Here is a 27,441-nt window from a genome sequence, read left to right as displayed (position 1 = left end):
CATTGTGTCTTCTGTGTATATGCCCCGTGCTATATATATATATATATAAAACTGCAAACCTATCTACGTCATCTTTTTTTTTGTTACGTTTGTTAAATTCTCAGTAGCGATAACTAAATTATATGCTTATTATACATATTCCAAACAAAACAACTTTAACAAATGTAATTTAAATGAATCATTTCTTTTTAGCTTTTTTTGGTATTTTGGTCAGACACGTATGCAATGATGATTACCCTAATATGTGTGGTATTTGCTATAAATGTATGTTGGTACATAGAGGGTGATAAGAAGCTGTATATGGAGGGACTTAGGACCCAGGGGAATGTAGGTGAAGAAAACAGGAAAAGACGCCACACAAACAGCTGTTCACCGCTCGCTGTAGGCTTAATAATAAAAAGAAAAATGCGTTTATTGTCGGCGTTAACTTGCCCAGCCCTAAAATATATATATATATATATATATATATATATATATATATATATATATATATATATTATTCCCCAACGAAAATCATGTCATATATGACATGAACAGATATTTTTGAAAGTGAGCATTTGGAAAAACCTGGAAAAAATATTAATCTGGGGTTTTGTAGAATTGTCCGTGATTAATGTTCTTCTGTGTAGTAACAGTAAAGGCTTCACAAAAAGTGAGAGGAGAGAGAGCACGATATAATAAAGATCCCGGCCCAACTCAAACCGACCAGTTCCAATTACACTTCAAGTTTGATCCGATTTTTTTTTTTTATTATAGCACCACACTGCTAGCTCTCCACCTCACGGGGCCAACAACTGAGGACTTTTCTCTTCTTAGGCCAAAAAAAGGGGTTATTATGTTTGCATATCAACAGACATATTACCAACTTTTGCCAAGGTCTACGTGCAAATTCATCCGTATCACTTTGAGGAATACAGCTAAAAACCTGATATCACATTACACAATGAACCATAGGTCACCTCCATAATTTTTGAGATGACATATTGTAGATTTTTGTGATAAATTGAGGAGTCAAGTTTAGAATCGTCCTAATGGTCTCTGTAAAAAGACAGAGCAACTGTCCCACCTACAAAAGGCTTGGACTTCACTTTATGCCTCTCTTATGTACTAATCAGACTAATCAGGGTGTTTGCTGGCATCGTTATGAGATTTTATTTAGTAAATACCTTTACCATTTTGCAACTGCCAGTATGTACATTTTTCTGGAGCAGCTTTTGTGTCGCTGAATATCTCAAACTTCACGGCTTGGTGTGAAATATATACAAATAGGATGTACCCTGCTGACATGATTCCTGTTAAGCCACACGTCTCCATGTGTAACGTTTGTGAAAATTCACAAAAAGAGATGACTTATCCTCGTTCAGGACCCATGGCTGGTTATCCCACCTCAGTCTTGGGTGCAAGAAGGTCCCTCAGCAGAGGTGGAGGAACAGGCCAGGAGCTCTGCAGGGCAGCTTCCTGCAGCAGCCACCTGTTTCTCTGCCCGCAGACACAGCTCCTGAAGGAAGTTGGCTGTCTCCATTACCAGGTCGCTTTCATCATCTAACCAGGAGCATACACAAAGTAATTATGTCGGTTGTGTATATTTAACACAAGAAGACACACACTGACTGCAGTTCTGGCTTAAGACTTCATTGTCCTGTTGCTGAACTGCATTACATGTTATTGTTATAAATGAAATCAGATCATATATGACAACGGGGTGAATCTGACGCGGATAAAAACCTTCATTCCAACTCCAACAAGCCAATTGGCAGCATTAGGGAACAGAAAAAGACCAAACACGTGGAAGAGGAAGAGTAGGATGATGGGAAGATTTTATACTTTCAAAACTAAAGAAGCAGTAAAAGGAAAGAATCTGGACAGGTAAAATACTTAATATTTTTTTATTTTATTTTATTTTCCTTTATCAACAGAATATTTTAAAAAATGTGTCCCAATATAGTTTTTACATAATTACAAAAATAGAGAAAGGATAGAGCGTTAATCTGCTTGTTTTCAAAACCTTGTTTTGTTCTCCTGGTAGATACATTGCCAGGCTGCCCACGTCAGAAGACACTGTATGGACACCTTGTGGATTTGGTAACCCCCTGATGGTTTACTGTATATGAAAGACAGTTGAGGTGTCGTCCCGTCTGGCAGGGAAGCATGTGCTTTGGAAGGAAGTGCTTGAGTGCTAGGTACTTTTAAAAACCTGTCAAAACTTGGATTGGGGTGCTTGGATTGGATAGCACCAGGGTGGGTTCTAACAACGACAAACCCTGGTTTACAGCAGAACTCAGACAGCTAAGGCTGCACAAGGATCAGGCATTTAGGAGTGGGGACAAGGACATGTATAAAGAGGCAAAATACAGGTTTAGTAAGGTGGTGAGAGATGCTAAACGACTGTATTCTGAGAAACTGCAACACCAGCTCTCAGCAAGTGACTCTGCTTCTGTCTGCATAGGTCTCAGGCCATGTCCACACTACTCCGTTTCCATTTGAAAACGCATATGTTTTGCTATGTTTACACTGAGCGTCCACGCTACGCCGCCATTTTCGAGCACCGAAAACGGAGGAGTTTGAAAACGCTCCCGAGGACGGATACGTTTGAAAACGCCGGGGTTGCGTATTCGTGTGGACAGTCGAAAACGGATAAATTTGGAAACGATGACACACACGCTACTTGATTGGTTCTTAGCACTCATGACGTGTCACACCCCTATCACGTTGCTGACCTTGTTGTCTTTACTAGCAGCTGTTGTTCAGTTAAAGTCTGCATTATTACGGAGGAAGCAGCTGTTAATGGAGCAATTAGTGAGCGGTGTGACCAGCGGCGCTATCAGCGCTACGGAGCGGACGTCTGAATTCATGGCTAGCGGCTTTGAGGAGGACGGACACAAAACGGAGGACTTTCCTTTTCTTATTAATGCTTATTTTGTTCTGCACAACTATTGTGAAGTCTGCAGATCAAATGTAAAGGAACAAAAGCAGTAAATGCTCTCCAGTAGGACAGAGACTTCAGACACCAGCAGAGCTACGAGTGAGAACAACAACGAAACGAGCGAGAAACGTGTTGACCACATTTATGGACCCATAATCTAGTAAACTTTTATGTGTAAGTGTTGATTTTAAAGTAAATTAGATGTGTGAGAGAGAGATTAGAGCAAGATCCACAGCGCTGTAACTAACGTTAAGTCTGAAAATACAACTTCTAAAACTTTCCATGAAATGTGTCTGTTTGAGTTCATAGAGGAAGATTTTAGAGAAGATCTTGAGTATCAAACACGACCTTTCATTATTTAAGACTACTTTATTACTCTGTCGTATTTTTTTTAACTAAGCAACCATTCTACTTCCTGTTTACATGGCACCCACATGCCCAGTGTACGTGAATAGTCACGTGATGTTCGTTTTCAGGCATTTTATTCTGGACGGAGATCAATTCGAAAATTATGCTGAAACGCCGTGTGGGTCCGTGTATGTTTTAGTCATCTGTTTTACCGTTAATTCAGAAAAAACAAAATACGGAAATACCATGGTATTTTCGTTTCAAATCAAAAACGGAAATGGGCGGTCGTATTTACGTTTTTGGTTCTGAATTAAAAAACGGAAAAACCAAAGAACCAAAGTCAAATAACGAGCCGTATTTCGTTTTTGCAAATACACTTTTTGTTTTTTCCTTTAAAACGAGACACGGACCACAACAGGTAACCCGGAAACAAGAATATTTCAAAATACAAGTGAAGGCAATATAATGACCGTATGCAAGAAATTAATAAATAAATCTCTGTTGGCACTGATATTTGTTTGTTGCTGTTGGCACTGATATTTCTTGTTCCACTTTGTTGTGCCGTTGATTTAGTGAACACAGAGTGTAGCCTGTAAGGACACGCAAAGTAAGTGTTTCTTTCTACCACTAGATGGCAGTAAACGTGTATTTAAACCATAGATTTTGTCATATTTACCTGTGCCTTTGTTAATTATCTAGGTTATTGATACATTTGATGTATCAATAACTGATTATTTAATCTGATATTTGATATTTATGGTTAATTTACATTAGTTATATACATCATGTATTTACATGTTATATTTGTGTCATTTAAGAACTAAACATACCTACATGGAAGAGTGAGCATGTGTTGATCACGAGGCAATAAATAATGACAATTGAAAAAATAAAGATGTTTGGTTTATTCTTATTGAACATTCAGCCTAATTTACCTACCTCATTGATTTAATTGTCACACTTAAATCCTGAATTGAATGGATGAACAGAAGAGATCAAAGGTCAAGATGAGAAGATATAATGTTGGTCAAATGCTGTGGTCCAAATAAAATGACTTCAGTTTTATTGCCATTGAGTTACAGAAAGTTTGACTGGAGAATGTTTTCATTTTTTCCCCCTAATCTCACAAAACGAGCAAAAACCAGATTAATTGGTTCTCTTTTCTTCTTTGCTGCCATGTTACCGGTCTCGTGACCGCTCAGATTGATCTCTGGAGCTGTAGGTGGGTGCAGACCATCAGGATGAATTGAGTTGGGAACCAATGCAACAGACTACCAGCTCTTTAGTATGTTGGACACACCAGCATGACCCTATCTCGTAAAATGAAGTTCCCATCCAATAACACTGGTCTGCAGAAGACTGCTTTGGGAGAAGGGCTGTTAAACTGTTGAAAACTGTGACTGTGATATGAGAGAAAAAACATGTCAAGCACAAGTCAAACACTCTCCTAAAAGCAGAAACCTTCAGAGTTAGTGCTGGCATTGCATTGTGATTACATTCCTGTATTTGACTTGTATTGCTGTATGCAGGTTTATGTGGATCCTGGTTATACCTGGTAACTCTCAGTAAACTATTGTAAGTTATTATGTTGAGCACGTTAAGAGCTCTCTAGGAAGCAGTGTTCCTGTGTATGTGTTTGGTGCTTTTATTGTGTAGGATGAGACGGAAGGAGAAAAAGAGGTTCTGGTGAAGTGTGGGAGAAGTAAATAAAGTTGCTTCCGTCTTGATATTGTTATAACAGGTAAAATTGGATAGTAAAGGTTGCCGACCCCTGTGATAGGTGATAGGGAAAGGTATGGCTGCGTTCTTCCGGAAATCCACAACCATCTATCAGGACCAAGACCTCACGCCACATGAACATTTTTTTCCCATCTGCAGTGGGGCTCATCAACAAAGCCCGGGACCCCCACTGACTCTGTCATCCCCAGGACAATTTCCTTCCTTCCAGTACACTCCCCTGTTTCTTTATTTAAATACACCTGACACCTTACATTACACTTTCATTTTACTTGTTCATAGTACTGTTTGTTTGTGCACATTATTTTATATTTTATTGTACATTTTAATTATTTTTTGCATTGTGTTGATTGTTCTTGATTGTTTAATGTTTAATGTTATGCACCACCCGCCATGTCAATTCATGTGCAAATAAACGGTTGTGATTATGATTACGCTAGTTGTGGCTAATGTAGCCTGGAGCAGAGATAAGTGTGACTTCATTCTCTGCTCTTGCAGTCTGCCACGTACCTGACAGGCACTTGAGGGCAATGGGATACAATGCACAGAGGGTGAGAGGAAGTGGGTAACACACAGTCATCCCCAAGCAATAGGCCTCAAGAACAAGATGTGCGGCACATAACTGTAATGCACATGAAGAAGATGAGCACTGTGGAAGCAACCTTTTATTCACTTGTATATCATTTTTTTGAGACAAATGGCTATTGTCATCTCCTTACAGGTCACTGTGTGTCAACTCTTTAAATTACTCATCCAGGAAGATAGGCTTTGAAAAAAATTCTTGAACTTACATGTGAGTTAAAGGCAGACAGAGATACTGCATTGTCATTGGTGTTGAAACGATTAGCCAAATGACCCACCAGCATATTGCATCAGATGGTATTATTATAGTCTGTCTGGGATTAGTTCGATTCACCTTTCGCTATCACTTATTGTTTCAATGTACCCCTGATGAACTTCTGTAAAACCAGGTTCTAAATGTCGATCTGGAGAAGAAATGTCATGACTGCTCTGCCGCGGAGTGAAATACTCATCATAAACATCTGCATTCTTCTGAACCTTAAGTAAAGATTATTTTCTTCAAATTGGAGCCTGAAGGAAGTTTCTTTAAAAAATATATTCTTCTACAGCACCTTTCAGTTCTTTCAACCTTGGAGTATCCATCTCCGGGTCGGCATCCTGCTCCTGCATACACCTGCACATCTTTTTATGGGTGAACCAGTGGAGCTTTTGGCACATCAGGCTGCAGTAAGTCACCTTAAAGACAAACAAAAAGAAACACGACCTGAAGGTAGTTTTGATGACATGTTTGAATTATATTACAGAAGGTGGCTTTTAACAGACTTTGACTTACTGCTTTACAAAGGGAGCACCTGTTTTCTGCTCCCTTCTCCCCACATGTAGCACAGTAATCAGCATCTACAAACGTCATCTGACCTGTTATAGCCTGGTTCAACACTGAGAACGCTGTTGGGTCGTTGCCCTAGAATGAGATGTAATGGTATATGAAAGTTATATCAACAACAGGGATTAAAAAGAAAATGATTACTCAGTAACATATAAAGCTGCTATCAACAACTTCTTTTAACCACTGTTGCAACAATACCCTTCCTCATTTATCCTTTAAAAACAAAGGCCTTTTGCTACAAATTATATTAAATGTATTGCAATTCCAATCTCTTTCGGTGTAATGATCCTCACCTGCTGCTGTAGGAGTGTTGCCTCACAATAAGGAAACTTCTTGATACAATCCCGAATGAACTTCTCCTGGTACTGTGGGAAGCCATCACTGTCTCTCCCCCTCAGCAGGCTGGGAGCCAGCAGGATAAAAGCAGGTCAAGAACGACAGAAACATGAGATAATATTATATATAGCTATGATTCCAATTTGATCCTCCATGAGTTTTCCTGACCATTCAAACAGTATATTAATGGTTGGATTCCTAAAATATTTTTTGTAGATATTTTGGGTCCCAAAAGGTGAACCTTCCTGATTGTGGTGGCTTCTTGACCTATGCTTTATTAAGCTTCCCAAATTTCTCAATATCTCACAATCTAATGTGCAGATTAATATGAAACGTACGGAGCAACACCGTCGGCAGGTGCAGCATCAGCTGTAGCTGTGACACAGTTCATGGAGGATATCACATGTCTCTAAAACCCGTTGCTTCTGATTGCTGCAATTTGTGTCAAGAATCAGATACCTTCTGAATTATAACTCAGTCAAATATGACCACTCAGACGGGGACTGAATTTGTTTCAGAATGTGTTGTTCCAGAGGTTTGAATTTGCACCTTATATACACACTTTTATATATATATTTGCACTCTTACCAACATTATACTGCAAATGCTGTACAACAATTTCCTTGAGATGAATAAAGTTGTATCTTATCTTAAGATGGGCATCGTATGACTCAAGCAACATTGAAGTGTACATTTTCAGAAATGTCTGGAATTCAACTTAGGATATACAGACATATATTAGCCTGGTTAGTACATCTGCCCTTGCTGAGTGGAGAGGTGTAGATACTGCATCTGTGTGTCTGTCTCTTTCCATGCTGCATGAATGCTCATCGTGCACAGTTTTTCTTTTCTTAAATTTGAACCTGAGTGAAGTTTTCTTCAACAAAAGATTATTCAACAGAACGCAGAATGCATACTCCATCAAGCTTTAGCTAATCACCAGTCCATTTTCCCTTGCAACACCGGGCCAATACTTTTACTCTGTAAAGTTAAGGTGGAGCTTGAACGTATGCAGAGAATCAGAAATTATGATCCAAGAAAAATCAGTGGGTTTGGACCTGTGCACAACAAAAGGCATTCGACCAGCTGAAAAATTGCCTCACATCACCTCAAGTGCTGGACACTCAATGACAACAACAAAAAGCTGAAACTGTCAGCGGATGCATCATCATAGAATTGGTACAGTCCTACAAAAGGAGGGAGACGGAGCAGAGTTATGCACAGCTGAAGGATAAGGTGCTAGGATTGACATGGAGGTGCGAGCAGTTCAGAAACTTCCTCATTGCAAGACATTTTTGGACTGCAAGCCACTTGTTACTTTGTTAGTTTACCAGGCAATAATCAAGCTTCCTCCCAGGATCCAGTGGTTTTGACTAGCCTCATGCAGTACAGCTACGCCATTTTCTATACCTAGATAAAACGCTGCTTACTGCAGGCACTCTCTCGTGGGCACCTGTAAGTAAATCAGGGCACAAGATTAAAGAACTCAGACAGAGTTTTTTGTTGAGTTTTATTTAATGGAAGAATCCTAATCTACTTAAATTAGATAATGAATAGCCTGCCCACCAGTTCAACACAACAAGCAAAACTTGGAGACCAGCTGAAAGGGGACAGTGTTTGAGGCCATCTAATTTGACCAGAGAGGATGGCCTGATCAAGCAGACTGGCTGAGCTGTACTCACTGTGTATGGTGAATTGTGACAATTGTGACATTCTCGCAAATATGCGCAACTTTGTATTACATGAGGGAAATCAGGGGATGATAAGGTGTAGAAAGCAAGCCAAGGAAACCGTAGGGTGGCCCAGACTGAGAAGCCAACTGAATGAACTGGGGAAAAAACTTTTAATGATACTGATACTGATATTGGTCTAATACTGATTCAAATATCTGGATCCGGTATTGGTGACAATGGGTTGATCTGGTATTGGATACCATTATTTAATAAATAACAATTCAGTAAACTTAAATCTTTGTATTTATTTGTTACATTTTGTTTTACAAAGTGAGGAGAGCTATGTTTAAGACAAGCCACATGTTGCCTTATACATAAAAAAATGATCCCAGTTTCTTCCACACAGTGAGGCATATAGCTAATAATAGCTCGTTTAACATGCGTATAGATCGGTACTTGGTATGGGCCTAATCCCAAAGCCCAGGTATTGGTATTGGTATCAGGCCTGAAAGAGCCGGATCAGTGCACCCAAAAAAAACTCCTAAACATGTATCACAGTACATACCAATCCTTTCAAGTCACTATTGCCCAGTGAGCTTCCGAAGAGACTATGTCAAAAAGTAGGTACAGATTTGTTCACCCTCAACACCTACTACTCGAGATTTGTGGAGGTTGCAAAACTGACAACTTCTTCTAAAGACACAGCCTCTCAGAACTTTTACAGTGATAATTGACCACAGTTCTCAAGTCAACAGTTGGACTTTTGCAGGAGCCTATGGGTGCATGCCATAGACTGTATATAAAGGTGGACAACATGGCAGCTCTCCAAAAGTGAAGCTAAAACATCTTAATGCTTCCTTGTAGCTTGCTGCAGTGTAGCTTATAAACACTGCCCCCTCCATGTTTGTGGATGGGACATGGACCAAACAAAAAAATCAAAGTACACAAAATACATTTTTCCAAAAGATGGTCTCTGTCAATTTAGGTAGTTCTCATTACCCTGATGTATGTTAAAGTGTACAGTTTTTCTGAGTAGTGGATTAATAAGTCGTATGAATAAGGAGGTGGTTCGGGCGGATGTATGGTTGGGACCTCAATACCGTGGCTCCACTACCCAGTCACTACTGCGCAGACTCTGGTTCCAAATGACGTCAAAAGCACAAGATGGCAGGTCCCGTATCTGGGATATTTTGGCTTCACTGTACAGTGGGAGGAAGTGGGGACGCATTGTCCATCGATACAATCTATGATTCGGACGCATCACAAGTAACCCTAGGTTTGCTCAAAGCTGTGGAGAAGCAGAATGCCATGTCCAGACTGTGAAATGGCTGCTAAAGAAAGCACTAGACTCATACCTTGCTCTGTTCGCCTAAAGCACTATTCCATTGTCTAATGGCTATAGTCCTGCTAAACATTCCCAGCATCCATACCTGCTCACTCCAGAAATTGCTGACAGTTTAGTCAGTTTACTTTGTGGATTTGTTAATAAAGATTCATTTGTACATGACCAAACAAAAGGGTTGCCTAACCTCGAAACCTTAAACCAACACTGGAACTTGCTGTCGCATTCAAACAGGCCCTTTAATACAATAATAATACCACAAAACATCAGTTATTCATTTCCTGATGCTGTTAAAGGTAATCCAGGGATCTTTGCTGCTGGAAAATAAGCCTAGATAAAGAAAATAAAGATCCTTTTGTTAAGACAAAAAAAGGAGTTCCATGGATATAGTACTATACTGTATATATGACATGTATACTACCATTTGTACCTTTGTATCCTCATGTTCTTACAGTATGACTCCTTTCATAACCTCACCTCAATAAGGCCCCCTTCATACAGTATATGTAACAAGAGGTGGTCCTTGGTCAGATCGTGTATTTTACCCAGTGGTGGGCCGTCAGGGCCAGCTAAGCCTTCTCTGCTGGCCTAAACAGAATCACAAAGTTAGCTATTTTATAATTTATGAATTTTTCGCAAATACACTACATGTATTATAATTTTTTTTCCCATAAGCTTATTTTCTCATTGGACAGCTCCTGTCTTCCTCTGTTGCTCTGCTTCAAGGCTGCAGCGCTGCTTCCAGCACAGCTTGTTTTAAGTAGAGCTTTTATCCAATCAGATTCAGCTCTATGTCTCTATGTAAGGAGAGAGGCCCGATGCCCGCTAGAGAGCCTTTGCAGTTTAAGTAAATGGGGACGATATTGTTGATTGTCATAGTCTTCAACCAATCAGATCTTTAGTTTGACATGTTGAGCGTATTCTTTGACGTGCCACTGCTACCCAGGTAGCCTGCTAAGTACATCTGCATTAACGTGCGCCGTGATTGGTCAGTGGGCCAGCATGACTTTTGTCAAACAGAAAGCTAGCTAGCAGATCTTAGTGTTTAGTAAGAGTTCAGGTTGAAATATATGTAAGAGAAGTTATGACATTTTTTGCGTTTTGCTTGGTGTAGATTCTTTTTTTGTTTTACCTAGCTTTGTTTTTTTAACACTCAATGGCTGAAGGAGGAGGAAAAATGGATTTAGGAGTTACTGACTTTGTTAACAAAGAAAGGAGGATGGACTTTGTCTTTAAGTGAATAGCAGCTTTGGTAAGTCAACTGCTTTTGTTTTTACATCTGCAGTCGCGCTACTACTGTGTTCATTTGTCTATTGTGTCGTTTTTATGAATAATATCTATGAATGGCTCGTGCTCTAGCGCTGCAGTGTTGCTGGATTGATTTGTCATGCTTGACATTTTATGTTGTCATATAAATGACTGGTTCTTGTCATTGTGTTAATTACATTGATTCTGACTTGTCCGTTAATGACGAAGCATCCCGTCATCGCTGGGTTATTTCGGACATTTGATTCTCTGTTTGAATCAGTAGGGAACAGCTAACTCCTGTTGTTTCCCCGCTAAGCTAGTTAGCTTAGCCTCCCTGAACACACTGGGGCCTCAGCTGTTTTTGTTATTGTCTAGGGTTCAAAAGGTCACAGCCCGTTGTCTGTTACGTGAGCGTAGTTCACCAAAAACATTATATTTCCCACAATTTAAGCTTCTGCATTTTCCAAATGCACTACGTATTGTTCGGTTTGTAAGTCTCGTACCGAACGACACCCCTAGAAACAAATAACCCCTAGAAACACCCCTAGAAACAAATAATAACCCGTAGCTGTGGCGTCACAATGAGGTTATTAGGAGGTGGTTTAACTGTAGTAGGACAGCACTGAAGGCCCAGGTATAAAATGCCATATATAGATAAAAGGAGTGTGTCTGCAGATGGGTTACCAAGACTATAAAAAGTGTGCCATGAGCCTTGGAATGGTCAAAGACACTGAACATTTGCTGTTTTACTTTCCCGCCTGAAACAGTAAGGTCTTGGGTTGTACTCAAGCGGGTTCAGTGATCATTGCAATCAAAGAAAACCCTATACTATCACTAAAATGTTATTAGTATTTGAAATAGTTCAGAAGAAAGGGATGGGCCTTTAATAACAAAACACAGATTGATTTAACCACAATTACGAGAGCAACTTGATGCTGATCTACCAGTCAAGTCAAGTCAATTTTTTGTTTTATAGCACCAAATCACAACAGAAGTCATCTCATGACACGTTTCATATAGAACAGGTCTGGACCCTACTCTAACCCCCTGTAAAATGGGAGTGCTGCTGGTTATATATTCAGAGGACAGACTCATTGCACTCACTTCTTGACAAGTGCATCCAGCTCATCATCTTGTTTCTGCAGGAAGGCCAGGCATTTCTGCAGCACACAGCTGATGTAGTGCATCTTTATGGCAAGGATCTCATTCATGTCTTGCTGCTTCACACACTGCTCACACAGCATATCCATCACCTGGTAACACTTCTCCAGAGCTGCCACATCGACCAGCACAGGGTTCTCCTTCACCAGCATGACTATCTGACAGATTGGAGAGTTGGTTAGATAAACATTTCTGGGCAGAAGTAATGTCACTGATTGAGACATAAAGAAGAGAGTTCATCAGCAAATCACCAAAGTCATAGAAAGTCATCCTCTGGGCACCAAGGATATGTGTACCAAGTTATATGGCAATCCTTCTAATAGATATCATTCTATCAGGCTAGATAGAATTTTATAAAACTTAAATATCAACCGCATGGTGGTGCAAGAGGAAAAGTCAGGGGATCCTCAGGGGGATCAGTTGGCTTTATCCTCTGAGGAACAGGAATTTACCCAATAGTTATTGAGATATTGCCATCCATTGGTCACATGGACCTTAATGGAATTCAAAGAGCACTGGCCTATCTAAGCACCTCTGTGAAAGTAATCTCTATTATTAGCAATACACCACAAACCACAATCCTTATTCAGTCCAAGGATGTAGTCAGTGGAGGTTGGTTGCAGGAAGAGTTGAGAAGTGCAGGGGTAGGTGGGTTGGTGTGTCGAAACTGTCAAAAACTTAACCCGCTCTGCAGCCACGGTTCTTCTTTTTGTACGGGATCTCCAGCTTCTCCCTGGGTGTCTTAGCCGATCTTCTGGCAAGGAGTTTTTCCTTGGTGTAAACAAAGGAGCTTTTCCCTCCACAGCAGGCACTCACATATCTCCCCAACAGAGAAGTGTCCCAAACGCCAGTCTCTGGAATAGGTACAGCCTGTGTGTTTAGACTCTTTGCAGAGATAACAAAATTAGGAGAATGTGAATATATATATATATGACCAGAAACTTGATCATAGCTTATATGACAAAATGCAAGCTGAAAGATCAGTGCTGACTGTGTGTGCCTATGCTGCTTTACACCTCCTCTTTTGTACATTCCTTTGACACAGACCACTCTGAGCTGGTTTCATTCATTTAATTCTACAAGGTTTTATTCAGTGGGTGATATCATGTGTTTAGTATCTTTCAGCTACTGAGGAGGCCCATCTTTCAACCATTAATGCTGAACACCATTAATGCTTTAGAAAGAAAGTTTGATTTTTTGGAAGGGGTAAAGTTTTGCTCCAGTCTTCTGTAGAACCCCTGGACAGAAGACTATAAAACAAGGGGAAGCTCTTCTTTCTTCTCTTCAATGCCTCTTCTCCTCTGTAGTTCTTGCTCTTCGCTCTTTAGTTTGATCCGTTACCTATAGCAGGTGTGCCTCCTACCGGATCTCAGCTGAATCCCCAAGCCGCACCGAACCTGTTCAAGTCCGGCTTCTAGTCAACTTTGAAAGAAAGAAACTTTGAAAAAAGAAACTTTGAATTCAACCACCATCTTTTCAGGGGGGTGAAAAGATGTTACCATCTTGCTAACTGTTGAGAGACACATATTGGCTCAAGTCGGGCTGCCAGTGGGACCGAGCACACACAAAAATGACCAATGACAAAAAGGACCTCCAGCCAAGAATCGACTGCCTCCTTCAGCACAATTTTTCCCTGGCCATCAAAACCGCAAAGGGATACTGGGGATGATAATATAGACTACTAAGTAACCAAGACGGATCTCCCATCAAAATAGTAACAATACTGAATTGCTTCCCAATGTCTTAGCTGCTGAACAGTGATTCAATTGGCCAAGTTTGTATTCACTTTGTGGTTTCCTTTGATTCCAGATATGACTACATCACACCAAGATATCCTTCACTGATTACCTGGTATATAATGTCGTCATCCTTCAATCATCAATCGTTCATTGCTGTATTCATTGCATTTAGTTGTGGTTGTCTGTGCACAGTTATGTAAGGATTACATTGTCATCCGAGGACGGAAAAAAACAACGTATCCTCTTACAAAGGTTTGTATGATGTCTTACAAAAAAGTTACTCCTCATTTTTCCTATGAAAGCCAGGAACATGTGTCAATTTCCGCTTGTTACATGCATACAGTCTTTTCAAAATAAACTTCTGTCTTCAGAGGAAACAACTTGAGCTTTGTTTATATTTGCACTTGGCACCGTAGCATGAGCCTCTGCAAATGTGCTCCGAGCTGCACTGAGGCATTTATGCTCATGCCCAGTTTGTTGCATTATTCTTATTCTCCGAAACGATAGAGGGTGTAGAAACAAAACGAACTGTGAAGAATCACAAAGATAACAAGTGTAACCAGCAAAAAACAACCTCCACAATGCAGAAGAGTATTTGTAATGATTTGAAAAATCCTCTCATACACATGGATTACTATAGTTCCTTTATACAAGCCCTGTAAAGAAAGAAGTCATGTGTTGCATGCATTATAAAGAAACAAAGGTTGAATATCCAGTAAACAATTTGATTTGGCTGCAAAATATTTACTCAAATGCAGATATTTATGACCTCCTGTTTCTAAAACATTTCAAATTGGCCATCTTTGAATAATCTCCAGATATGTTGATAGTTATTTTATCAGTCAACTCTTTGTGACAGTCATGTTTGAAAAGCTCTGATTGCGTACAATGCACGTGCTAAGTTACAACAAATTCAGAGGTGCACAACCAAACGCTTCGGAGCTTTGACGCACCATGCACAGGCCATGATTACGTCATTTTCGCTTTGGCGACCATAAACTACACTTTAGTTAGATTTAAGCAACAAAACTACTTGTCTAGTTTAAGACAAAGATGTGATATACTTAGTTCGGTTTAGTAACAAACCTACTTGGTTAGGTTTAGGAAAAGATCATTGTTTGGGTTAAAATAACTACGGAAGGGCCGTTACTGAAGTACGCAAGTTGGGTGACAAATGATTCAATGGTGACTTTTCGTTTCACATTCAGGACGAACAGTGGTCTCCTGGATGGAAGACCGGGGTTTGTTGGACACATCCACCTACTCTGCGTGGGCTTTTACGATCTTTATACTTCCTGAATCATAATTACGGGGATAACATACAAAATGATTTGATTGGATATCTACAAACTACTTTTTTTGTGGGTATAGCTACGAATGATGTATGACAACAGCCTGAAAACAAACCATAATGCAGTAAGAATATAATTCAGCATGTGCAAACCAACCACACAAATGCTCATAGCATTGATATGTGTAGACCATGCTCATGAAGAACTTAAGTCTGTTTAGATATCTGGTTCACACTATTCAGAATAAGCATGTAAAGCTGAAGGCAAAGAAATAGTTAATACTGTCTAATCGGCCAATCAGGTTACTAATAACAGAGGGCTTCTCACTCGGCAGTCTACAGTCTTGCTGCTCTTGCAACGTTGTTAGGCTGAAAAAACGGACATGCACGGTTTCGTTTGGAGATCTTCAAAGCCTAACTAGAAAAAGAAATGCCTGGACATAGTTTCATATTTTTCACAAGTTCTGAGCTTATTCTTTCTGTCATTATTAAGTGTTATCCATCACGTGATTCAAGGAATCCTACCCTTTCTTTCTTGTGCAGTGACAAGTCACCATCATGCATTACCTTTGTGAGAGCATACAAAAAATTGCTTTGTAAAAAGATACTTGTGTAAAACGTATTTTGTTGAATAACTCCAGAGTCAACATGGCGAGTTTTTTTTTTTTTTTTTATGTGAAAAGTTGTATTTAGGGAAGTTTGGCATGAATACTTATTTTGCTCTGTGAGTTACAGCCACTGATTGGATATTGAGCAAGCACTAAAACACACTGTAAACATTGAACACAATGTAAACTATTTACAAAATAACACTGAAAACAATCAATGAAAACAGCTTCCTCCTGCGGCTGAAAACAGGGCCACTGTAGAGCTAAACGATTTACATATTTGCAGTTATTTGCATACCATTATTTGCATTCAGGGTTCTGCAGCATGCTCCACTACTGCAGGACCCTTCTTGTCAAACACAATGTCACAGTGACGGCTCCTCGAGGGGACACATTCGCCACAATTTGTGCATTACGTAGGGCTGTATAATGGTGACCTATCCTATAGTGGCCATGTCTTGACAACTATTGGATGAATTGACATGAAATATTAGTTATGGATGTTTAATGTTCCCTCATGCTGAATCCTAATGACATTAGAGATCTCTTAACTCTTCATCTAGTGCCAGCTGCAGGTCAAACTTTTCACATATGCAATCACATGCCAGTGAACCTGTGAATAAGTGGGCAGGTTTTAGCTCATTAGCAGGCCTCACCTTGACCGGGTTTAGGTTGGTGGTCATGATGATCTTGTGCAAGGGTCCTGCCAGCCTGGGGGGTAGCCTGGGCTCTCTCTCCAGCCCCTGTGGTCTTGTGTAATACTCCAGCCTCGCCCGCGAGAAGAAATTGTTAATCACTGTTACACAGTCGTGCTGGCCTGGAAAGAGAATGTACAGGTTAAGATGTAACCACCGTCTCGGTCACTAGTTAACTGGCAACACAGTCTAAGCCTGTCTCACCTACAAACGCTGCCATCTGAGCAGCAGTGCGACCCACAGAATTCACCAGGTTTTTCTCTGCTCCTGCTTCCAGCAACATGGAGGTGATGTCTGTCTTCCCTGGAGGAGGTGTATCAGTGATTTTCATTTTAGAAATACAGCACTACATTGCATCACCAATTATTTTTCTAGACTAAAATGACAATGAATGTTAGTCTATTTAACAAGAATTTGATTTTTCAGAACTTCAAGGGAACCGTACAACAAATCCTGGAAAACTGAGTGACAGTTATACCTGACAGGCCAGCAAACATGAGAGCAGTGTATCCATATTCATGCTGGTTGCAGTTGACATTGGCCCCATACTGCAGCAGCAGATGACACATATCGGCCTGGCCCTTATACGCTGCATGCATCAGTGGAGTCATACCATACTTAAGAAACAAATGAGAAAGACAACATTACATGAGGAGTTAGCTCATTTTATGCTGATGAACCTGGAAAAAGAAGCATGCCAGGCATTTACTTAAAGCAGCATCAGCTGATTTGTTTGATCACTTGTAGGGCAACAAGCTGAAAACACATTATTAACATTTACATTACAGAGTTGGTAGTGTGTAGGATTACGGGGTATCTAGTGGTGGGGTTACATATTGCAACCAGCTGAACACCCCTCCCCTCACCCCTCCCTTCAGGTAACATGAAAACTCAAAAGGCCCTCATCACACATTCTGACCCAACTATGTGTCATTCACTTTTCGTTCTCCTCCTGGGGGATTTTAATATCCACATTTATAATAATAATAATAATACAACTTTAATTTTATATAGGGCTTTTCTAAATACCCAAAGACGCTTTAGGGCAGAGACAAACAGAACAAAGAAAAAAAAGAAAGACAGAGGAGCAAACAAAACAAACAAACAGAACATTTTGGTAAAAAAGATAACTGGAGAAGCTGTGCGGAATGGGTCATGTAGTGGAGGGCAGGGTGCAGGGGTTAGCAGGTGAAGGCGAGTTTGAAGAGGTGGGTTTTGAGGGCTTGTTTGAATGATGATAGGGAGGGAGCCTCACGGATGTGGATGGGAAGGGCGTTCCAGAGGGGGGGTGCAGCAGCTGAGAAGGCCCTGTCACCCCAGGTCCGGTGCTCATAGCGGCGGGTGGAGGTCAGCAGTCGAGCGGCAGAGTACTGAACATATTGGAGTTTATTGAGGATTTTGTTGGGAGAGCCATAGCGGATGCTGTTGCAGTAGTCGAGTCTGGAGGTTATGAGGGCATGGATGAGAATTTCGGTGGTGGCAGAGGACAGGGAGGGCCGGAGGCGTGCAATGTTCCTGAGGTGAAAGAAGGCAGTTTTGGTGATGTGGTTGGCGTGGGGTAGGAAAGAGAGGGTGGGGTCGAGGATGATACCGAGGTTGCGGACCTGAGTGGAGGGGGTGACGATGGAGCCATCAATGTTGAGAGAGAAGGGCTGGGCTGAGCGGGTGAGGGAGTTTGGGCCGATGATGAGTATTTCAGATTTATTGCAGTTGAGTTTGAGAAAGTTCTGTTGCATCCATGATTTTATATCAGTGAGACAGGTTGTGACACTAACAGCAAACCTGGCACAGAATTTCTGCAACTGCTACAATACCTCAACCTAACACAACACATTAACTTGGATTTGGTCTGCTCCAATACATCAACTCCACTTCAACATCTCTGACCAGCTGGCGGTCACTATGGACATTGTCAACCGTAATGGTAAATGGTAAATGGACTGTACTTGTATAGTTCTTTTCTAGTCTTCCGTCCACTCAAAGCACTTTCACACTACTTGTCTTCATTCACCCATTCACACACTGATGACAGGGGCTAGGTGCCACCTGCCTATCAGACTAACTCGTTCACACACCGTAGGCACAGCTACGGGAGCAATTTTGGGGTGAAGTGTCTTGCTCAAAGACACATCGACATGCCACTAGCGGAGCCAGTGGATCGAACTGCCAATCCTCTGATCAAAGGACAACCCTGCTCTCCACTATCGCCACAGTCGCCCATGAACCCTATCTTCATCCTAAAAGAAAAATGCAAAATCTCTCACAGAAATCTCAAATCTATCTCAACTCAGCTCTCCCGTGCCAGTCAAATTTCTGTCAACTATTAATATGACTCTCTCTTCTTGGTCTTAACTGACTACCATTAAAACCCAAACTTTCTCACTCACACACTCAGCTCCCGGGTATACTCCTGAACAAATGAAATCCTGTAAGTGACAGCCTGAAAGACTCCAAGACAACTGGTTAAACAGTGCATGTCCAAGCCTACACAGACTACCTTCAACAAAACAGAGTCATCACAGCCCAGTTCATCAACTTCCTATACCTTATACACACCGGTTCCATCAACCCAAAGGCTCTCTTTTCCATAATAAACAAACTTTTTAAACCCAGTGACAAGTGCAACTCTTTCCTTTCATTCTTCCAAACAAAAACCAACACCATTTACAGTAACCTGACCACCTTCCCATCCAATCTTGCTCAGGACTGTCCCCCAGCTATTTCCTCACTCATCACAGATATATCATCTCCTCCTTCAGCTCTGGTTCAGACCCCCAAACACTCAAATTGGCTGCTGTCACCTCATCCTCAAACAACCTGGACTCAAGCCTGACATTATGAGCAAATTCTGGCCCATCTCAAATCTTTCCCTTCTGTCAAAAATACCGGAACGGGTTTTTGCCTCCCAACTCATCTCCAACACCTTGTTCGAGGCATTTCAATCCACTTTCTATTTACAGCAGAGCACAGAACAACACTCTTCTCTGACTCTGTTCACCTCAGCATTCTCATCCTCCTCGACTTCACTGCAGCTTTTGACAACATCAACCACACCCCTCTCTCCCGCCTTGAATCCTCCCTCCACATCACCAGGACTGCCCTCTCCTGGCGAAAGTCACATCTCACACACAGACAACAATTCATAAACATCAACAAATGCTCCTCCTTTTCCAACCCTCTGTCCTCAGGCATTCCACAGGGTGCAGTGCTTGGTCCTCTCCTCTTGGTCCTCTAGCGCAGTGATTTTCAACCGCTGTGCCGCGCACACCAGTGTGCCATGAGAGATCGCCAGGTGTGCCGTGGGAAAATGTCCAATTTCACTTAATGAGTCCAAAAAAAAATGTTGTTGTTGCAAATACTGCCATTGTTGAGCGTCTGAGCTGTAATATAGTGGCTGGCTAAGTAATAATAATCTTCCATGCCAGTGGGTGGCAGTAGGTAGCGTAATAATGACCTTGTTAATTTAAAACAGTAGAATTAAATGATGGCGGGAGAGGTTGTGATGACAAGACGAACAGCGATGGAGAAATATTTGAAAAGGAAAAATACAGACTCTGAACTGAACCCTGGACAAAATAACCCAGAAGAAAAGCCTCATAAGGATCAACACATTGAGAGACTTGTCATTAAATTGTCAGCATATATCCGGCCCTCCGTACAATGGCCCACCAAAAAATATCATGTTCATCATAACTGGCCTGCCACCACAGAGCTCCGGGACGAAAAGTGGCGATCTGAGCTGGCTTTTTGTGCAACATAACGAAGCATCTCACTGCGCTAAACCTCCAGCTTCAGGGACGTGTGATCACAGACATGTGATGCAGTAAAAGTCTCCACCGCTGTGTTCCCAACTGCGCATGTTGCTGATAAACTGGGCGCACTTGGCACAGAGTTCTTTCGCTGATTTGCCGACTTTGCAGCTCAGAAATGTAAATTTGAACTGGTCAGCAATCCGTTTGCAGTTGAAGTGGAAAGCGCACCTGTGCACATCCACATGGAGCTGATAGACCTTCAGTGTAATGACACATTCAAGGCAAAGTGTGACTCTGTGGGCGCTGCACAGGTTCCAAGCTTCATCCCTGTAACGATGCCTTAACTCCGCCTACTGTACATGCTGCTCAAACGCTCTGCATGTTTGGAAACACATACCTGTGTGAGCAGCTTTTCTCTGTGATGAAGATGAACAAAAACCCACACAGTCGTCTAACTGATGCACACCTTCACTCCACATTGAGGGTTTCCACATAACCTAACCCCAGATATTAATGAACTGGCAGCCAAGAAAAGATGCCAAACATCTATGGAGCTAAATCCAGGTCAAAGGTTTTGTTCATTTAAAAAAAAAATTTGAACCTGAAAGTTCAAGTTGTGGTCTTGAACATTGAAAAATACAGCAATGTATTCAAAATAAAAATAATTGAATGAAAAATATTTTTGGGTTGAATATCATTTTGATTCAGTTCTGGAATTTTTAATATATTTTTTTTTCAGATTTTATATTTTCAGATTCAAATCTTTTTTTCAGTTCAGACTTTTGACCCTGATCTAGCGTGGGGGGCGTGGCATCAACTGAGAGGGGCGTGTCATCATGAGTGACAGCATAACAAAGAACTTCCTCAACCACGTTGCCTTCAGGTAACGTGGTTGAGGAAGTCCAGATAACTGGAGCACAGTCACTATTTTGTAAACTACAACACCACATGAACAATACATATTTTGGCAACCAGTATACAGTTTAGGTCATGGAGCTTTATTGAGATGAAATAAAGTTAAATAAAATAACATATATGTTGGGCTGGCTTCTTGCCATTAACTTTGAACTTCTTGTCCTAACATACATTTAACTATTGAATTTTGAATAACGTTGTAGTATATAACTGTATGGATGCCTTGCTAAAAATAGAACATCAAGAATAATCAAGGAAACCTTGCAAATGAATGCAAAAATCACATGATGGAAATGCTACTTCCAGGGAGTACAACGTTGACGACTGCTAACATTAAACTATGCACTTTCTGCACCCAGGGATAGTACATATTGAAGAGCAGCGTCATTGACCCATTTGGCCACAAGAGGGAGTTTACCTTTAATGAGTGCTTCTGCCAGCAGTAAACTAATGCAGGAAACATACATATGTTTTATTATCACCACAGGTAGAGAGATGTTTTCCTCTGTTTCTTTTTGAAAATATATTTTTCTGAATTTATAAATCCATTGTGCAATGAAATTCGTTAGCATAGCCGTTCATTCACCCCGGTTTAGTCTGCTGGTGTAGTGCCAACTGATGTTAGCCTACATTAGCTTAGTTTAATAAAAACGAGTAGCCATACTATTACAATTCGGCATTTTTTTACTAAACCAATTACAACTACCAACAGTCATACCTTCAAGGACCTTAATGTATTGTTACATATTGTCAAATAACGACAAATAAAGGCTAAACTGCCGCGGCTCCTCTCACACACGGCAGCTGAGCTAGCAGCAGGAAGTGCCTCTACTAGCTGCCGCTGACACATTTTGAGCCTTTTTCGCGGACGCCATCGCAAGGATACTACGCTGCGTTCACAGTGGTGTGTGGAAGTGCGAAACGTCAGATATTAAAGTGTGGTAGAACGGCCTAATATGGCATAGTTTATTGCTCTTTTACTGTGATTCGTGCCAAGTAGAGGCTAAAACAGCTTGCTAAACAGAACTTTGTCACTAGTGTAATTCGTTTTACTTGCAATCACATGAATATGGTGTATAGCAGTGGTTCTCAAACTGTGGGGCGCGCCCCTCTAGTGGGGCGCAGCGGTATTGCAGGTGGGGCGCGGGAGGAAATGCAGAATCTTTTTATTTCAAGAACTTTATTAATTTACTTTATTATGTGAATCGTGTAGATCCATAGAGTTTTTTGGGGAGGGGGGTTGTCAACTGGCCAGCCAGCGTTTCTCAGATTGGAGTGAAACGAGGAGAAAAGGTGACGTAGTGATCTTCACAATAAAACATCTTTGATGTGACGTTTCGAGTCTTGGCCAATCAGCGTTAAGATGTCTACAGCGTCTTTCCCTCCGTTACAGTTCCGTTCCGTTCCAGTTCAGACTTGCTGGGTTAAGTTAACGTCCACTGCATGCGGAACTCTGTGGACTGTTAACGATCGTCATTATCGTGATTTAGGAGGAAAAAACGTAACATGATGAAACATGCAACAGTAAATACACAGCGAGTAGAAATAAACTCCAGTACATCAAGAACTCCTTTTTCCTGCTCCCGTGATCACGTCACCCCTGTCCTCCAGAATCTCCACTGGCTCCCTGTCCCACAAAGGATCCAGGTCCTTCCCCTCACTCACAAAGCCCTCTATGAACAGGCCTCCTCCTACCTCACTGACCTTCTCCACCACCACACTCCTTCCTGCAGCCTCTGCTCCTCTGATGCCAACATTCTGTCTCCACCACACAGGACCGAGCACCAGACCTGGGGCAAATGAGCCTTCTCCAGAGCTGCCCCATCCCTCTGGAACTCTCTCCCCAAACACATCCGAGATCAACCAGTCCATGTTTAAATCACGAATCAAAACTCACCTTTTCAGAACTGCTTTTATTGTGTAATTCATGTTTTTGTGTTGTTTATTTGTTTTATCATTTCATTTATCTAAACATAGTAGTGCTGGAAAGTTTAGAATTGTATTATGCGTGGAAACAATGACATGGTCCTTAGAGGTTCGCAAGACAGCCCAGCAGGCAAATGTAGAAACTTTGGATGCAGTATTAAATATATGAATTCCCCGTGTATGCCTTACATCACACACAGAAAACACTTGAAACAAAAGGTAACTGTGTTGGCAGTGATGTGAAGCTCTGTCACCACATCTGATTCTGACAGACGGCACTCTGAAGGAGTCTGTGAGCTACATGTAGTGGCGTGATGCTATTATCAAATACCTTTGAGGGCTGTGTCTGCCTCTCAAGAGTCAACTCCATATGTCTCCATCACAATGGATAACATATGTTACAGTGACATAACTGTTGCATTGTGGGTGGTCAGGAGGGGGGATGTAGTCATTTATATTACCATCATTTTGTAAAACACATCTTGAAACATGAGTCTCCTGTAATGTTGTATAATTTTGAGACCAGTTGCCATTGAGCACCACTGTATCACCATATTACATTAAAATAAATATATTTAAAAAAAAGAGTTGTGGCAGAGTTTCTCAACCTTGGATCTGTTGCCCCACACAGGGTCACTTGATAAGGGTCCAGTAGGATTTGTAATACTTAAACTATGCATGAATGTTTTGTTAACAAATGGCTTTTCATTATTTCCATATAGGAGATAATGCTAAACATATTATACACAACTGCAAATTTACAGGACAACCCTTGCTAGGAGTGACAATTTTGTGATGCAAGTTAAGGTCACAGTGAAGAAAGGGAGAAATATGCTCTATTGATGTTTTGGGTAGACTGGTCCTTTCAATATGAAGATCAATCTGACTAAATCTGTTTTACATAAATACATATATTAGTGGAGGCTGAAAGTTCAATTAACAATAGCTTGACAAAAAAATCTGCTTTTTTTTTTTACTGTGAAAGCTCCAGAAAAAGCTATTGAGTTGTTGTTGTTTTTGTTCAAACACAAATGACAGTTTATAAATTACTTTAACAGCTAACATTAAAACAATTTCCCCTTTCTATATTCATACCTCATCCAAACAGTTGACTCGTACATCTTTGCTAGCAAGCAGCTGGGAAGCTTCCTGTACATCACCTGTAGACCAAAAGGTATCACTGTAAAAACATACCTGGTGGAGACATTAGAGCAAGAAACAACAGCAACAATAGAGGAGAGTCAAAAACAAACATCAATACATTACAATACATTACACCATACAACATTACGATTGTTATCATATCAATAAATATATATAAATATATCGGTGCAAATTCTGAATTCTGAATTTTCGTTGTTTCCTTACCAGAACTACATAATCTGGTAGGAAAACAACATCTTTCCATGAAAGAAAATTTGATTTGACAGTAATTATTTATTCATCATCAGTGTCTAATTTCCTTATTAGTGCCGAATTATATATTCATGTCCAGGACACTTGTTTTAATTTTTCAAAAACGACATCCCCATAAAATACAATAACAGTAGCCTACCATGATTTTACACACCCAGTAATATCATTAAAATCATATGGTAAATATTGATTTGAATACAGTGCAATTTCAACGTTTGGACAATTTACTGTGCTACAAAACGATTTTAAGTGAGTGCCTAACATTTTACTGTTAAGGAATAAAATGAATCTACAAAATTTGTCATAAACAAAGTTTTCACAACAAAGAAGTCAAAAGTTTATAATAAGTGAGAAGAACAGTGAGTGAATGAAGCTAGAAGTGTAATCTTATAACTGATAAATAACTTACTACTTACCAGCACTAATAACTTGCAGGATCTTCCTCTCAGATTCTGATAGATCTCCTTTCTGAGAAGCAGCCATCCTCTCTGATCAGCTCTGTTCTGTCTTGAATGATCTGATCTCTTCTGTCCTGCTCTGCAGTTTGGTCCAGCTGACAGTTACAATCTACGGGTAGACTGAGAAACTGCTCGGACACAACAAAGAATGGATCCATCCCTGGAACGTACCACTATACCAAACCAAGGGAGAGACACCTGTTGTCTGCAGTATAAACATGCTCAAAGGAATATATTTTGTATTGATTTCATCTATACATAAAGTTTGGCTCTGACTAACTCTGACTACTGAACGTGTTAAATGTGTCATTCAGTCCAGACTCACATGTACTAAGTCATTAAGCTACATTTACAGTATGAATCAAGTATGACAAGCTGCAGCTTCCGTGAAAGCACCTGACATGATTTCCATCGTCCACACATACATTCTGAATCTATGTGATTTCTATGATCATGTGTGGGAGGCTAAACTCAGTACAGACCCACACACTGCCTTTGGGGTTCATCTTGCTCCAATTAGTTATACCATTACTGTCACACTTAGGTAGTTAGCATCAGTAATTGTTTTCATACAAAGTAAGGATGGTCAGTGGAACTGAGGCAGCCTGGGTGATGCAGCAGAGCAGACAGCTAGCAGATAGCGATCTGGTAAGACACCCATCTGTCATTTAAAGCGACCACGCCTTCAATAATGCCTAACTGTTGGCCTTGATATATTTCAGATGGGTGAGCATTTTCAAAACATCCATTGACAACTTATTTCAATTTGATTTGTTGCTCATGACAACTCTGCCACGTGACATGTTTGTTGTTGCTTAAAACTTACCACATGTTTCACCCTGACCACCTCCCTTCACTCCAGCCCCTGAACCTAATCCTGGCAGCAATTGTGTTTCCTTCATAACACATTTGTGAAAAAAGCATTTAATGACAGTATTGCTATAGTGTTCGACAAACACACAAACAAAAGTTTCCCCTACAAAACAAGGAACAATCAGAATCAGAATCAACCGTTTATTGCCAAGTACGTTACACATACAAGGAATTTGACTTGGTGAATGGTGCAGAACAATGAATAAACACAGTGCAATAATCAAGACATAATTTAAATGTGGCCTAATTAAAAGGATGAGACCAGACACTAAGATACATTTAGATTTTATGTGGGTCCTTTATTTCCCCCCGACTGCACTCACGGAGTACAACGTTAATTAGTCAAATTTTAAGGTACTTTACAATTGACAGCAAACTTAAACCATTGCTATTTACTGAATTTAGGGTTACAATATACATATAAAACACAACAGTAGTGGCTTCCTCTCCCACATCAGCAATCGACCTGTACGCTCTGACCCACACCCATGGAACTGACGGCAGCTTCCGTCTCCCCTCTAAACGAGGCAGATGTACACAACTCAACACCAGATGCATACAACTTAACACCAGTTAACAACCCCAATTTCAAGGTGATTCTGCATTTATTAGTAACTTAACGCTCTTTATTTACACATCTCGCGTGAACTCAGTCCTCTCGCGTAGCTCACGGTTCTTAAAGTGACAGTACAAAAACCTTCCTACCCCCACTTCGCCTGGCTACATAAAAATATTCAAATATTCAAATATACAATAAAATATGGTAAACGAACAAACACACAGATAACAGTACGTTAAAACAAGTATATTTAAAGTGGCAAGTGTATTTTAATATACAAAGAATGTGCAAGGGAGTGTAACGGTAGGGAATTGTCCTGGGGATGTAAGAGTCAGAGTCAGTGGGGGTCCCCGGCTTTGTTGATGAACCCAAATGCAGACGGGAAGAAACTGCTCTTATGGCGTGAGGTCTTGGTCCTGATGTACCTCAGCCTCCTGCCAGATGGAAGGGGCACGAACAGTTTGTGTCCAGGGTGAGAGGGGTCAGCTACAATATTTCTTGCTCGCTTCAGGGTCCTGGAGGCGAACAATTCGTGGAGGGACGGAAGCTTGCAGCCAATCACCCTCTCAGCAGAGCGAATGATACTGCAGTGTACCAGACACTGATGGAGGAGCAGAGGATGGACTCATGGCTGTGTAGAAGTGCACCATCATTGTCTTTGGCAGGTTGAATTTCTTCAGCTGCCTCAAGAAGTACATCCTCTGCTGAGCCTTCTTGGTGATGGAGCTGATGTTCAGCTCCCACTTGAGGTCCTGGGATATGATGGAGCCCAAGAAGCGGAAGGACTCCACAGTGTTGACGGAGGAGTCACGCACAGTGATAGGGACAGGTAGGGCTACGTTCACGCAGAAATCCATAACCATCTCCACTGTCTTTAGATCTTTGAGCTCTAAGTTGTCCAGGTCACCAGATGATCAATTTCCCACCTGTAGGCGGACTCATCCCCACCAGAGATGAGTCAAATGAGGGCGGTGTCATCCGCAAACTTCAGGAGCTTGACGGAGTGGTGACCCTGTGTATACAAGGAAAGAAT

General features: G+C 40.9%; 1 protein-coding gene across 1 annotated transcript; it reads right to left on the bottom strand.

Annotated features, from left to right (window-relative positions):
* Nucleotides 1-1,387: 1,387 nt before the first annotated feature.
* Nucleotides 1,388-25,001, bottom strand: LOC306708741 (ankyrin repeat and MYND domain-containing protein 2-like; the record flags this gene model as incomplete). The annotated part of the gene is made up of 10 exons (XM_079176664.1): nt 1,388-1,542; nt 6,142-6,265; nt 6,363-6,491; nt 6,683-6,818; nt 12,120-12,334; nt 16,471-16,631; nt 16,714-16,812; nt 16,988-17,126; nt 24,198-24,262; nt 24,935-25,001. The coding sequence occupies 10 exons, from the start codon at nt 24,999-25,001 to the stop codon at nt 1,388-1,390; spliced, it is 1,290 nt and encodes a 429-aa protein (XP_079032790.1).
* Nucleotides 25,002-27,441: the final 2,440 nt, after the last annotated feature.

This window comes from Pholis gunnellus (genome assembly GCF_910591455.1).
Source record: "Pholis gunnellus genome assembly, chromosome: 16".
NCBI classification, from domain to species: Eukaryota; Metazoa; Chordata; class Actinopteri; order Perciformes; family Pholidae; genus Pholis; species Pholis gunnellus.
Note: the sequence above shows the minus strand (reverse complement) of the source record. Positions and strands in the feature narration are given on the sequence as shown.